The 13,704-nt window shown below is 37.3% G+C and overlaps 1 protein-coding gene across 4 annotated transcripts in view; it reads left to right on the forward strand.

Annotated features, from left to right (window-relative positions):
* LOC143296695 (multiple coagulation factor deficiency protein 2 homolog) overlaps positions 1–13,704 on the forward strand; it is a 48,480-nt gene that overhangs the window by 18,386 nt on the left and 16,390 nt on the right. Inside the window, exon 4 of one of the 4 annotated variants that reach the window (XM_076608733.1) lies at positions 2,075–2,095. The exons of 2 other annotated variants lie outside the window; for them this stretch is intronic. In XM_076608733.1, the coding sequence (XP_076464848.1) occupies positions 2,075–2,095 (21 nt within the window). Of the gene's footprint in view, positions 1–500; positions 2,034–2,074; positions 2,096–13,704 lie in introns of those variants that run through there. One more of the 4 variants, XM_076608732.1, reaches the window with a different exon arrangement.

A 13,704-nucleotide genomic window follows, 5' to 3' on the forward strand; every position in this document is an offset into this window, starting at 1 on the left:
CAGTACAAGAGACTTCCCGGTATTTGTAGTCAAAGACTTGCATGACCAGACTACTGCAGAAGCATCAGCAGCAACATTTGCATTGCCAAATTATACAGCAACTGTCTCACCCTGTCAGTATCTCTGCACAGGCTACAGTGTTTTATTTCTTTTCTTTTTTTTATTTTTTTTTTTTTTTTTTACAAATGACTTGGGATGATGTTTTATTATTTTTACTTTTGTTTTATTTATTTGATTTGTTCATTTTGCTTTCCCTGCAAGTCACCCCTTTTAATGAAGTGAGTGCTGATCCTCTTCCACCCCCACCCACCCCCTCCATGCCACCTAGCACCTCCTCCTCCTTTCTTTCTTCCTTCATGAACACACGCTGTGCTGAAGCTGAACACAGTTTGCATGGACCGCTGTTTTAGTTTGGGTGCGTGCATTGAAAGCGAGACAACACAGAATGTGGTCCTTGGTCCATGACTGTGTGTGTGTGTGTGTGTGTGGAATTTATGAAGAAGAGCCAAGCGCAGATTCCAAAAACACAGACCAGCATACAGAGGAGGGAAGCGAGGTGAAAGTTCATGATGATGGAAGCAGGGATTCTGACGCAGAAGACGCTGACCCTGAAGACTCACTCAGATCCTCAAAACTGGGCGAACATGAGAGAGCTTACACAGATGAAGCCATTGGATTCCTGGTTGATGACTTTCTGCAGTCGATGGATAAAAATGATGATGGCTATGTGGATTACGCGGAGTTCAGGGCAGGCAGAGGAGGTGGGAACTCTCTTGGGGGGACCAGCCAGTAACTGACAGTGAAAAGAGGTGACGTGACGTTCAGCGAAAAGGAGGCATCTGAGCAATTGAGAAAGTAACTAAGGAACCGTTAAACTGATATTTCAATTACGCTTGGGGCAGTTGTGCAACTGAGTGGCTGGCTGTTTGACTGAGACGTTGAGGAAATAGTTACCAGATACTTCACTTAATTATGCTGTCTGGTGGCCAGCATTGAGCTGTTGGCTGTTTTTGATCTGTATCATTTAGAAAAATCATGTGATACGCTTTCCTTTACCGTCTGTCCCATTTTTCATCCTCCTCAGTCAGTCTTTTGTTTATAATGTCAGTGAACGGTAGATTTTTATCAGTGGTGTGATTATTGTTATTGTTTCCGTGTCATTATCTTCATTATCTTCTGTTATATAATGAAAAGATCTGTGTTATTTTCATTGTTCACATTACATTATCATCTGTTATATAATGAAAAGATCTGTCTGTTGTAGGATTTCATTTTCTTCCTTTCCATTGTCCCAGTTCTGTAATTTCAGTTTGGTCACTTTTAGTTCTATTTTTCAGCAAAAAAATGACAGCTGAACTTAAAAAAGAAAGGATTGAAGTTTGGTAACATAAGTCTGTTTAAATATTTAAAAAAAAAAGAATGAAAATGCTCCATTACCTTTTTTCACCTTCTCTTTTTTCTTGACAGAGACATTTAAAAGAAATGTGATGGACACAAAACACTGTGTGGTTACACTTTTTTGAAATTTTTTTTTTTTTTAAAGGTGGGGTCGTGGGAACAGGGGAGATATGCCATGTAAGCTGCTGTGTTGTACTGAATTAGAAAAACAACAACAGAATGAACATGTGAGTGGAAGAAATGGTACTCTGGTAGATTAAAAAAAAAAAAAAGGTACAATCTGATTATGGAGACAGGAAAACTTCATACACTGGCACACTGAATACAAAGAGAACGGTAGCCGATTGCAAACATGTACCATGACAGATTTTTTTGTAAAAAAAAAAAAAAAAGGAGAGAAAAGATGGAAGATTTGAAGGTTTAAAAGAAAAGCTTTTCACATACCATAGAAGAAGAAGGGATTTTCTTTCTCTCTTTGGTGTACCTGTGCAGAGGACTAGAAGAGGGAGAGAGAGGATGGGGATTCTTACTGGGCAGTGGACCTTTGAAGAGCATGGGTTGTTCCCTCTGTAGTGCCGCTAGTGGATACATATATATTAATATTATATAGAATGTTTTAGTTGTTTTTTTTTTGTTTTTTTTATTGTACCTGACATGCATGCCATTATTTTTTCAGAATTAGACCAGGCATCTTCCGGTGAGAGGATGAAATATTGGAGAACCAAGATGAAACTGAAAAGTTTATGAATGGTGATGCACAGTGAGATAGAGAGAGTGATAAGAATTTAGAAATAATATATTTTTTTAACAAATGGTAGAGGTGTGCGACTACACACCAAAATTTACTCAAGCACTTACATGATTGTGAGTGCAGAGATGAACAGTTGTGCATGCGTGAACACACACTTGTACACACTCACAGACACAGACACAGACACACACACACACATACACACACACACACACACACACACACACACACACACATGACCATGCACATGCATACATGCACCACATACACATTACACATGCATATACTTAAGTAAAACGGTGTGTGTGTGTGTACAAAGTGAGTGCACATACATGCATTATTTTATGTACTTGAGTTTCCTGAAGAAAAATCAGTCTGAACGTCTTTTTGTTGTGTGTGTCAGTGTGTAAATCACCATTCATGAGTTAAGCTTTTTCATCTTGGTTTTCCGGTATTACTACCACCATTATTGTTAATGTTTGCTGTGTTATGATATATCACTCTATTATTGAATAACAGAATCATTTTCCCTTACTCACCAGATTTCCTTTTTTATTTCCTTGCTCTTTTCCATTGATATATAATATATATATATATATATATATATATATATATATATATATATATATATAGAGAGAGAGAGAGAGAGAGAGAGAGAGAGAGAGATGTTGTGTTTTGACATACACAAAATTCAGGTGCACACATGTATATCCATTCACTCATGTATCAGAAGTACCATACTTCATTATCATGAAGCAGATTCAATCAAAACATTCTGATATCAAATGAAGATGTCACAGGAAGTGAAGAAAAAGGGACTGTCACAATAAAGTAATGAACTTATGAGATTTTTCTTCTTCTCCTTTTTACACTGAAAACATAGTGGCACAGGAAACGTAATTTTTGCAATTTTGTTATTTTGTAATGTTACGAAAACCATAAAAAAAAAAAAAAAAAAAATCTGATGCTTTAGTGTTGAGGTTGAAGTTATTTATCTTTCTCATGCGTCCTGATAGTGAGTGAGAAATTAATCATAAAGGGAAGGGTTTTCAGTTCTTAAAAAAAAAACAAAGTTCTGTAACTGATTGTAAAGAGACATGTAAGCATGCATCTTGTTTGACAGAAGTGTGTGTGTGTGTGTGTGTGTGTGTGTGTGTGTGTGTTGTCTTCAGTTTAACGTCTTTCCACTTGAAGTGATATTAGACGGGAAAAAAAAAAAAAAAAAAAAAAAAAAAAAAAAAAAAACCGTGGGGGTAGGGGCTGTGAGAGGGGGAGGGGTAAAAGTGTGTGTATGTGTGGAGGGTGAATAGGGAGAGACAACGCTAGGAAAAATGGAAACGTTATAAACGCCAACATCAAACAAATATAACATCTATAACAAATGTCCTATAGGACTATGCAGCAAACCGTCTGCAATAACAAATAACATATTGGAATTGTTAATAACACATTCAAAAGAACTTTTGGTGAAGTCTGGCAAAAAACATTTTAGATTCTGACATTCGAATATTACATGGTTGCTAGAAATATGTTCTCCACATATGCATCTGACATCTTTGCTGAACTTTGTTACAAAAGCGTTCAGTTTTATCCTGTTTGATAATGTATGAATCTGCCTTAATCTTATTGAATTACTGTATGTATTTGACTGATCGATAGTTCCCGGTTGTTGACCATTAATTACACTATGGTTTAAAGCTTTGCCGTTTTCTTGGTATAATTCTCTGACTTTGTTCCACGATGTTTTTTCTAGTATTCGATAACCCTCTTGTACAGATAGAGGCACATAAAGTTCTATGGTTCCCTGTTCGTTCTTTGCACCTTTTCTTGCAGCCCTGTCAGCCCATTCATTGTAGAGAATACCAAGATGTGAAGGAACCCAGAAAAACGTAATATGTGTTCCTTTCAAGCTTAAAAGATGTAAAATGTGGCTGATTTCTAGTATGATTTTAGATTTGTTCTTACAATTTGGTGAGTTTAAAGCACATAATACAGATTTGGAATCAACGCAAAACAAGACTTGTAGAAGGCAAATTGGAAGATCAAGAATATGATTTAGAGCCATAAGAACAGCAATAAGTTCAGCAGTGAATATTGAACGATTTTTACCAATATAGTATGATCTTTCCGTTTTCAGTTCTGGTATAACAAAAGCTGAACCTGCTTGGCCATTGTCTAATAGTGAGCCATCTGTGTAGATCTGTAAATGATCACGGTATCTATTTTGAAGGTGTACTCGGACTTCCGTTGCCATGATATTCGGATTTTCATTCTTTTTAATGTCAGTATGATTAACATCAAAATGTGCTTTATTCATCTCCCAGATGGGGTATGGACTTACGGTCTTCTGTGTGTCTACGTCATCTGAATTAATTTTAGATTTTTCGAACAGGTTTGACACAAACGTGCCAATGGGTGTTAAATAAGATATGTTTTTAGCTCTTTTGGGGAAGCTGTTTTCGGATGTAATTTTTACTTCCTCTGATGTATAATTTTCAGTTGTTGAGCTTCTCAGTACGTATTTAGCACATGCGAGGTTTCGGTATTCATCTAAAGGTAGTACTCCTATTTCTTTGTATGTTCCGAGGGTCGATGCATGGAAAGGTACACCAAGGGCAAGTCTATATGCTTTGCAGTCTATGCTTTGAAGTTTCTTTAGCAAATATTTTGGAGCATTGAAAAAGACTTCTTGTCCATAGGATAGTTTGGATCGAATAAGTGATGATGATAAATGTTTCAAAATCGTTGTATCTTGTCCCCAGTATTGTTTACTCACAATTTTGAGTAAGTTTAGAGATTTTCTTGTTTTTGTTAATATATATTCAATATGGCTGTTCCAAGTTAGTTTTGAAGTAAGTATCAATCCTAAAAACTTAACAGTATCTTTATACTGAATTGTCTCATTTTCAATCTTAAATGTTGGTAACTCTTCTGGGTTTGTACCATTGTTAAAAAGCATAATATGTGTTTTTTCTGATGATAATGTAAGACCATTATCAGCAATATATCTATTTAATCTATCTATTTCTCGTTGGTATATTTTCTTGATATAGTTTAAAGCCCTTTTGGATGTATTCCGTTTCATAGTTACATTCATCCACATACATATATCATCTGCGTATTGCACTAGGATCACATCATTTGATAAGTGTTTGGGTAAGTCGTTCAACAAGATATTAAATAAAACAGGGGCAATAACAGAACCTTGGGGTAATCCCATGTGAAGAGTTTTAGGATTTGAGTATGTATTCCCGACCCGTACCTGTATACTTCTTTCACTCAGGAAATCTTTGATATAATCATAGAGATGTCCTGAAAAGCCAACAGATTTCAGTTTAAAGAGTAACTTTGCATGCCAAACTTGATCATAGGCTTTCTTCACATCAAAAAAAGTTGCAAGAACGTTTTTCCTTCTAGCGAATTGTTGTTTTACATGTGTTGTAAGTTTTACCAAATTATCAATTGCAGATCTACCTCTCTGAAAGCCCGCTTGGTTAATTGGGATAATCTTATTTTTATGACAATAGTACATCAGCCTTCTCAAAATTATTCTTTCCATTAGTTTACCAGTATGTGATGTTAGTGCAATTGGCCTGTAGCTGCTCTTATCTGTTTTGCATTTTCCTTGTTTATGAACTGGTATCACAATAGACTGTTTCCATTGTGCTGGCATTAAACCATCAATCCAACACTTCTGAAAAATATCAAACAATAAAACAACAAAATTTTCTGGTAAATGTCTCAGCATCTCATTTGAGACTGCATCAAGTCCTACAGATGTTTTCTTTTTAGGGAGGGATACTAATGCTTCTTTAACCTCGTTGAGCGTGAGTGGAGCATTGATGTACTGACTATTATCAGGACATGGATCTGTATAATCACTTTTGCTCTCTTCTTCGGTTCTGTGTATTCTGTTTTTAAGTGAGAGACCTTCCAATCGCATAGACTCCGAGAACATTTCTACAAATGTTTCTGCCTTCTCTACATTGGACGGGAAATCTTTGTCTTTTATCTTAATAGGACAAGATGGCAAATTTATACCTTCTTTCATTTCATTAAATTTTTTCCATACCTTTTTAGTATCTTTATGATCAGAAATCTCCCTATTACAGAAGGAAGACCAATATTGTCTTTTTGCCTGTGCAATGACCATGTTGCTATGATGATTTGCCTTTTTCTTTTCAATAAGATTCTCTGGTGATTTGTTGCTCAGATAAGTAATAAATTTAGATTTTTTATTATCTACTGCTGCTTCGCAGGCTGGTGTCCACCAAATATTTCCCGAATGCTTGCTTGATTTAAGTGAATTGTATTTTGGAATTGATATGTCGGCAGCTTGTAAAATGGTGTCAGTAAAGAATGAATACAATGTATCTATATCCGCGGTGTTTATGAACTCTGTGTTATAGCTAGCAAGCATACTTTCGAATTTCTCCCAGTTAGCATCTTTATATTTATATCTTGGAACTTTGTCTTTTTGAAATTCTGTAGGTCTTTGAGTTACATTAAAAGTCATGATGATCGGTAAGTGATCACTTCCCAATGTATCTTTATATGTCGTCCATTTACATTCTGGATACAACGTAGGGGATATGAAAGACAGATCTATAGCAGATGCCCTGTGAGTGACAATATCAGGGATTCTGGTAACGCTGCCATCATTTAAAAGGCTCAAGGAGGAATCAACAATATTTTCTACAAAGCGGTTACAAGTAACTGATACACAATCTTTGTCCCAAAAAGGAGAATGGGCGTTAAAATCTCCCCCAATCAACCATTTTTCATTATCCTGAATATTATGTAACCATTCCGTGTTTACTTCGTTTGGGCCTCTCGGTAAATACACAGATACGACACGTAGAGTAAGATGATCACTGAACCTAATACGTGCGGCGCATGAATGAAAATCTGGAGTAGTGTTAGGTGCTGGTGGAGAGCATACGGTGTACTCTATTCCTTCTTGAATATATAGTGCGGCACTGATTTTTGTGGCAGCATCTACATTCTGGTGCACAGGTGGGTAATAATAACCTGGAAGCTTGGGTAATTTATTCTTCTTAACATTAAGTGATTGTAATATAAGTGCTTGGTAGTTATTATTTGCCAAATGTTGGATAAGATATGGTAAATTTGTGGAGATGGATCTAGCATTCCACTGCATAACCTGGATTGCCTGTTTGCGAATGGGGGGCATTATGGAGGAGAGTATGTGTATGTTGGGTATAGTGTGTGGAGGGTATAAGGAAAAAGAAAATAAGAAACTCTAAATTAGAAAATAAAACAACAACAACAACAATAATAATAATAATAATAATTATACAATTTGTGATTGAGTCAGCTACTTATTCGACTTACCACAGTTGTAAATCGAAAATTAAACAGTAATTATAGTCACTTAACAGTAGCTGTATGGACTAGTTATGAAAAAAATAAATAAATACATAAAATAAAATAAAATGCTTAACGTCTAATAAGATGAAATTATATTGTGTTAGAAACGGCGAAGTGTAGAAAACTCAGCAGTTCTGTCTCTGTGGTGAAAACAGTCAAGGCTGGCTGTGGCGTTTAAGGTGATGCAAATGTCAATACATGGACCAGTCTGTCAGGACGGCGTAATTGTTGTACCAGTCATGACGAGGACGTGCGGGGTAGAACTGGTGTGGATGGTATCTGGTGGGGCGTGCAGGTCGTCTTGGTCTCTCCCACAGCAGATCTCGGACGTGTCGCCCTACGTTGGCTGCCAGTAGACTGGACCCCCTCTGATTCAGATGGATGCCGTCCCGAAGATGATGCGGTTTGATGTTATCATTTTCTACAAATGAAATGTTGGCCACATCGTACAGGTCGGAACTGACGATAGCGTTAAACAGCTGTCTTCTGATTTCTGTTTTTTTATCTTTTACTGGTGTGACTTTGCTTATGACGAATTTTATATGGGTGTTTTTCTGCGCTGTTTCTTTTATTGTGGAAGCGAATGTTTTGCATAGTTCTGTAGGTTCGTTCACTTTCAGGTCGTTGATACCGCAGTGAATTACAACAAGGTCCGTTTTTTCTGGGGGTGAAGAAAACTCTTGTAGGGATTTCTGTGTCTCATGTAAGGTGTGGTTCCTTTGTTTCGAAGCCTGAAAGCAGTATGATCTTCCAAGTCTTTTTTCGTGTACTCCATTCATTACTGAATCATGTAGGATCAGCACTTTTGGAAGGTCCTCATGTTCCTCTGTGTTCTTATTGGAACGTTTCGTGTAAGTCTGCTTTTCTTTGACGTAATTCGACGAGGTCTTGTCAGGGACTGGTTTGACGTCAGCGTTCTGGAGCTTTTGCTGCTTTGGTGTTTCTTTTTTCCCAGTGGTGTTGATGGGCTTGTCACATTTCATTGTTGTTTTTTCTGGTTTCTTCTGTTTTACTGGACTCAATCCTGAACGTTTTGCTGCTTCAGCGTATGTAATTTTTGGTTTGGGGCTGGATTCCGTTTGTGTTTCACTGGAAACCATAGTAACAGTTGTCTTCGTAAAAAACATCGTTGATTGTTTTAACAAATTGTTTTGGGCTTCCACAGTCTTCTCTAGGGAAGAAATTCGATTGCAGAGAGCTCTCACCGTCTGCCTGAGATCTAATAAAGTAGACTCTATGTTTAGGTCAGGCACTGCCTGGATCAAAGGCGTCTCTTCGACTTCTTTTGCCGTGGGGAGGTCAGCCGTTGAGGGTAACCTCGTATCGGGCATTTTACTCACTGGAGTTTGGGTTTTCAACCCGCTGCCACTCGATTCCAGTTGCCCGCCGACAGCATGTGTTGATGTAGTCACCACACGGGCCCTGAAGCTTCTTGTTTTCATTTCTTTTGTTGACATTTGCCAACTTTTGCCACAGTCAGGTTCAGCTGCTGGTAGTCTCCGCCATTTTGAATTGTGTCATCCGTGTGTGTGTGTGTGTGTGTGTGTGCGTGCGCACATGTGTGTACATATGTGTGTGTGTGTGTGCATCTGTGTCGCTGATCATGGGTTGAATGATTAGTTGTGTTTTAAAAAAAAATTTTTTTTATTGATGCCAATAATGATGTACACTGGCCTTTAACTGATAATGGCTAAGTTGTGGCTTGAAAAAAAAAAAGAAAAGAAAATGGAAGACCTGCTGTGTGGGAGAATATCAAAACCTGTCTTGGTGTGTGCTGAAACATCTCTGTCCTAGAAATTACTAACCATCCATGTGGCTTGGGCTTTGATGGGACTAACATGACTCTTGTAGCATTAATCATGTGACTTTTTGTGCGCACAAATCACTTTTCTTAAGATGATGGACTAATAACATCTGAGCTGAACTGCACAAGCGATCTCTTTTTTTTTAATATTTTTTTTAACCTTTTAAAAATTTTTTTTCCAAAAACATGTATACAATACAGAGAATAGTATGAAACAAACAATATAAAATGAACAGTAGCATCTTCCACTACAGAGAGCGAGATAAAACAAAGCAAAACAAGACAGACTAAACAAGGCAAAACAAATCTGTAACAACATCAACAACAACAACAAAAAAAAAAAAGAAAAAAAAAAGGAAGATTTGTCCAGTCGTTCAATCAATCAGTGTTTACATCTTAATGATTGTAGTAACCATGATGATTTAAGATGACATTAATAATAAATAGCCTGGACCAGTTGTAACATAGCAACAGCATCAGTTGTGGCACAAGCGATCTCAGCACTCAATAGCAGTGCCAACTTTGCTTCGTGTTAAGAATTTTCTTTTATGTCTTCTTTTATTCTGTAGACGTAGAGCAGAATGGAATGGAATCAAACAGTACAGAATATGTCTATTAATACTATCAAGTGTGTCAGGGTCACAAGGAATATTGGGGTGGGTGGGGGTGGGGGGAATGGTACATAAAAGATACAAACATGAATTTGGAATCAAATACAAACACCAGTGCAGTTGGATTTTAGACATAGACATACATGCATATATATAAATACTTGTTCATGTGCACGTTCGCTCACTCTTACATGCATGCTCACATATACGCCTATACACACGCCCACCTACACCCATACACACATTCCACCCCCCTCCCACACACCACACACACAGTCAGCATATGTTTCTTTGATTTTGTTCCTTTTTTTAAAATTTTTTTTTACCTGTGCATTTTACTAACACCATGCTAGTGCCTGTATGTCGTGTGTGTGTTTGAGTGAGTGCGTGCGTGCGTGCGTGCGTGTGTGTGTGTGGTTGTTGTTTTGTTTTGATTTATGCATATTTTTTTTTCCTCTGTTGTGTATCTCTACTAACACCATGCTTTCATTTTATTAAATATTGTGGAGTGTAGACCCTATTCAGGGCGGGGACTGGATGTAAAAAAACACAGCAGTGCGTATCTATTATCCTCGAAATAAAGAATTTGTCTTGTCTTGTCTTGTCTTGTCTATCAACACATGTGCTCACATGAATTTACACCCCACATTGCACATCACCTGTGGATGTGGCTGATGACTAGATCTGTGGTGGTTAAACGGTTTCTGATTGCACAGTTCTCTTGAATACACTTTGGGCCGGTTCAAGAGACCGGGCATTGACTGCTAAAGGGAAGAAGCTATTCTTGAATTGATTTTCTTAGGGAAATTTTTAAGGCTGAGGAAACTTAGCATTGCTTAGATTGTTTATGTATCCTAGCCCTCAGCATGTATGAAATTATAATGAGCTTTTTAAAATTTTTTTTATTGGTGTGTGTGTGTGTGTGTGTGTGTGTGTGTGTGTGTGTGTGTGTGCATGCGCGTGCACATCTGCCTTTCAGTGTAGCAGCTTTTTTTTTTTTTTTGTTAACATAGCAGTTATATGACTTTTCTTTGCTTTTTTTCTGTGGCCATTTATTCATTCATCTATTTAGTTTGCTCATCAGCTTATGTGTATCAGAACCAAAAATGTAATAACATGATGCTGGCTTTCTTTCCGTACTGAAAATTGTTCTGTTCTATTTCACTACTTGTGATCGCTTCTCCATTACAAAAAAAAAAAAAAGATTTAAAAATGTAGACTGTATTTATTTAACAGCTTGTTTTAATTGCATGAAATACAAAAAAATATATTTAGAACCAGCTTTGTGTGCGAGTTTTCTTTTATTTTGTTTGATGCTGTTGCACATGTGTATTTGCTGTGTAATCCATGTGTCATGTTTGTGAAGATTTTCAAACATGTTTTCTTGATAACGTTGTTTTTGTGCATGCACAGCTTTGAAAAAAAACAAACAAAACAAAACAAACAAACAACAAAAAAACAGAAGAAAGTTTTTACATGTGGCTGTTAGGCTGAGTGTTGTGTATGTTGTTTCTAAAAATGAGTGTTGTATGTGTGGCTATAATATAAGCATGAAGTGTTGCATGTTTTGTTGTTGTTGGTTTTTTTTGGTCTCTTAAGGCATAACATTCATGTTCACAATTTTCTGTTCACAACCCAGCAGACCATCCAGTATTCATATATTGTGGTGGGGCACTCCTGAAAACGGAGTATGGCTGCCTACATGGCGGAGTGAATATGGTCATGCATGTTAAAGCCCACTCATGTGCATACAAGTGAACGTGGGAGTTGCAGCCCACAGTCGAAGAAGAAGAAGTGGTAGGGCACATCCCATGATGTCCCAGTGTCTTATGTGTCCAAGGGAGAAAAATTACCAGGAACGTTTGTGATATGGATACTAGATAGATGCATAACTGTAAACAGTCAGGTACAGAACATGTTTAAATATCTCAACCAGTTCTCAACAGTTTCTTTGATGCAGTAAAAAATTTATTTAAAAAAAAAAAAAAAAAAAAAGAGAGAGAGAAAGAAATGCTAATCCTATTCCTTTGGGTTACACACAACTGCTCCTGTGAGGCTGAGTGTGGTGGGGTGGGGTGCGGGTAGGGAGCTCCTGTGCTGAGATGCACAAGCTGTCTTAGCAGCATTCAGCTTGCTTGTTAGTAAGAACTTTCCTAAGTCTGCATCAGTTCCATAGAGCATTAGAGTTTGTCACTTGCTCAGCAAACTATAGCACAACTGAGACTGATCGCACAAGGCAGACCTGGTCAGTCATTGCAGCATTGCTTCAGAACTGCGCTGGAGCAGGCGGGCTGTCAACTCCGTCATAGTCAGACCCAGAGACTTTCCTGGAATTGCATGCATGTCTTCCGTTTGCTTCCTTTTGGTTATCAGTTTCATAGGAGCCAGAGCGACCATTGTTGGCTGTAGCGACATGGTGTTATTGAGAACCAGGTGGATATTTTTAGCAGTTTTACTAGTTCTGAAATTGTACTGTTGTGATGATGTTGATGGAAAAGAGACAGACTAAAAAAAAAAGCAAAAAAAAAAGCTGTTTCTAGATAATGTAATGCCAGAGATTGAAAGATGATGATACTGTTCAAGGCATGTGCTTTGTGCATGCTTCAGTTCATCATACGGTTGTAGCTGTGTTTAATGTTTGAGCACTGATTGTGTGAGCACCTGCACCATTTGGATGTTGTAGTGCATGGAGAGATGTATGTTGCCTGTGTCTGCTTCTTTTGCATGACTGTAGAATAGTGACTATCGGTAAAACATTTTTGGGAACATTTTTAAGTTCCAAAGTGTGTTTAACCATCACAACATGATTTCAAGCTTCTTCATTCATTTGCAAGTGGTTTGTTTGTTTTTGTTTTTTAATTTATTTTTAAAATTTTTATCTAAAAAATCAAAAGGAAGACAAATGAAATGAAAGAAAGTAGTGAAATGGTATAGAAGATCTCAAGAAGTTAGAATGAGGGAGACAAGATGGCCTGCAAATCTTGGCTTGCATGGGAACAAGGCATTTACATTTCAGAGGGTTCTATTTCTAGAGATTGGCTCCGGAAAATATGGAAACACACTGAACGCTATTAACTTTTATGGGAGTGCAGTTTGTTGTCATGTTCATCATTGTCTCAGTAGGTGTGAAACTAAGACAACGCCTTGTAAAATTTTGTGAGCTTGGTAAGTTTTCATAACATACAGTATGTAAAATATCTCCTAGAGTTAGAAAATAGATTGTCTCCCATTTCCACATTAGAGGCTTGAGTTAGCGAAATTTATCCAGTCTCCCTTTTTTAGATTAATTTTTTTTTCATTATACATTAGGGATATGAGTTCAACAAATAGAAGATTATCTTCCATTTCCACATTTGAGATGAGAGTAATGTGAAATTTGTCCCACTGAAGGAAAATATATTGTCTCCCATTTCCACCCCAGAGATATGAGCAAGTAAAACTTCTCCCAGCTTTTACAAAACAAAGATGTGTGTGATGCAGTTTATGGTTCTGTTTATCTCTTTCAAAGTGCCAGATTCCCTTTCTTTCCCCCACTCAGCCTTACAAGGTCAACTGTGTGTGTCCCCTTTTCTAGCTGTGTCCCGCTAACAGAGGGATAGGATTAGCGTTAGTTTTTGTTTTCAGTTTCTGCATAAACGAAACTGTTGAGATCTGGTTGAGAACAGTAACCATGTTTTGTATCAGACAGTGTACAGCTATGTATGTATCCTTATCACAAGCTTTCGTGTAGATTTTTCTCTTTCTTCACA

This window comes from Babylonia areolata, chromosome 21 (assembly GCF_041734735.1).
Source record: "Babylonia areolata isolate BAREFJ2019XMU chromosome 21, ASM4173473v1, whole genome shotgun sequence".
Taxonomy (NCBI): Eukaryota; Metazoa; Mollusca; class Gastropoda; order Neogastropoda; family Buccinidae; genus Babylonia; species Babylonia areolata.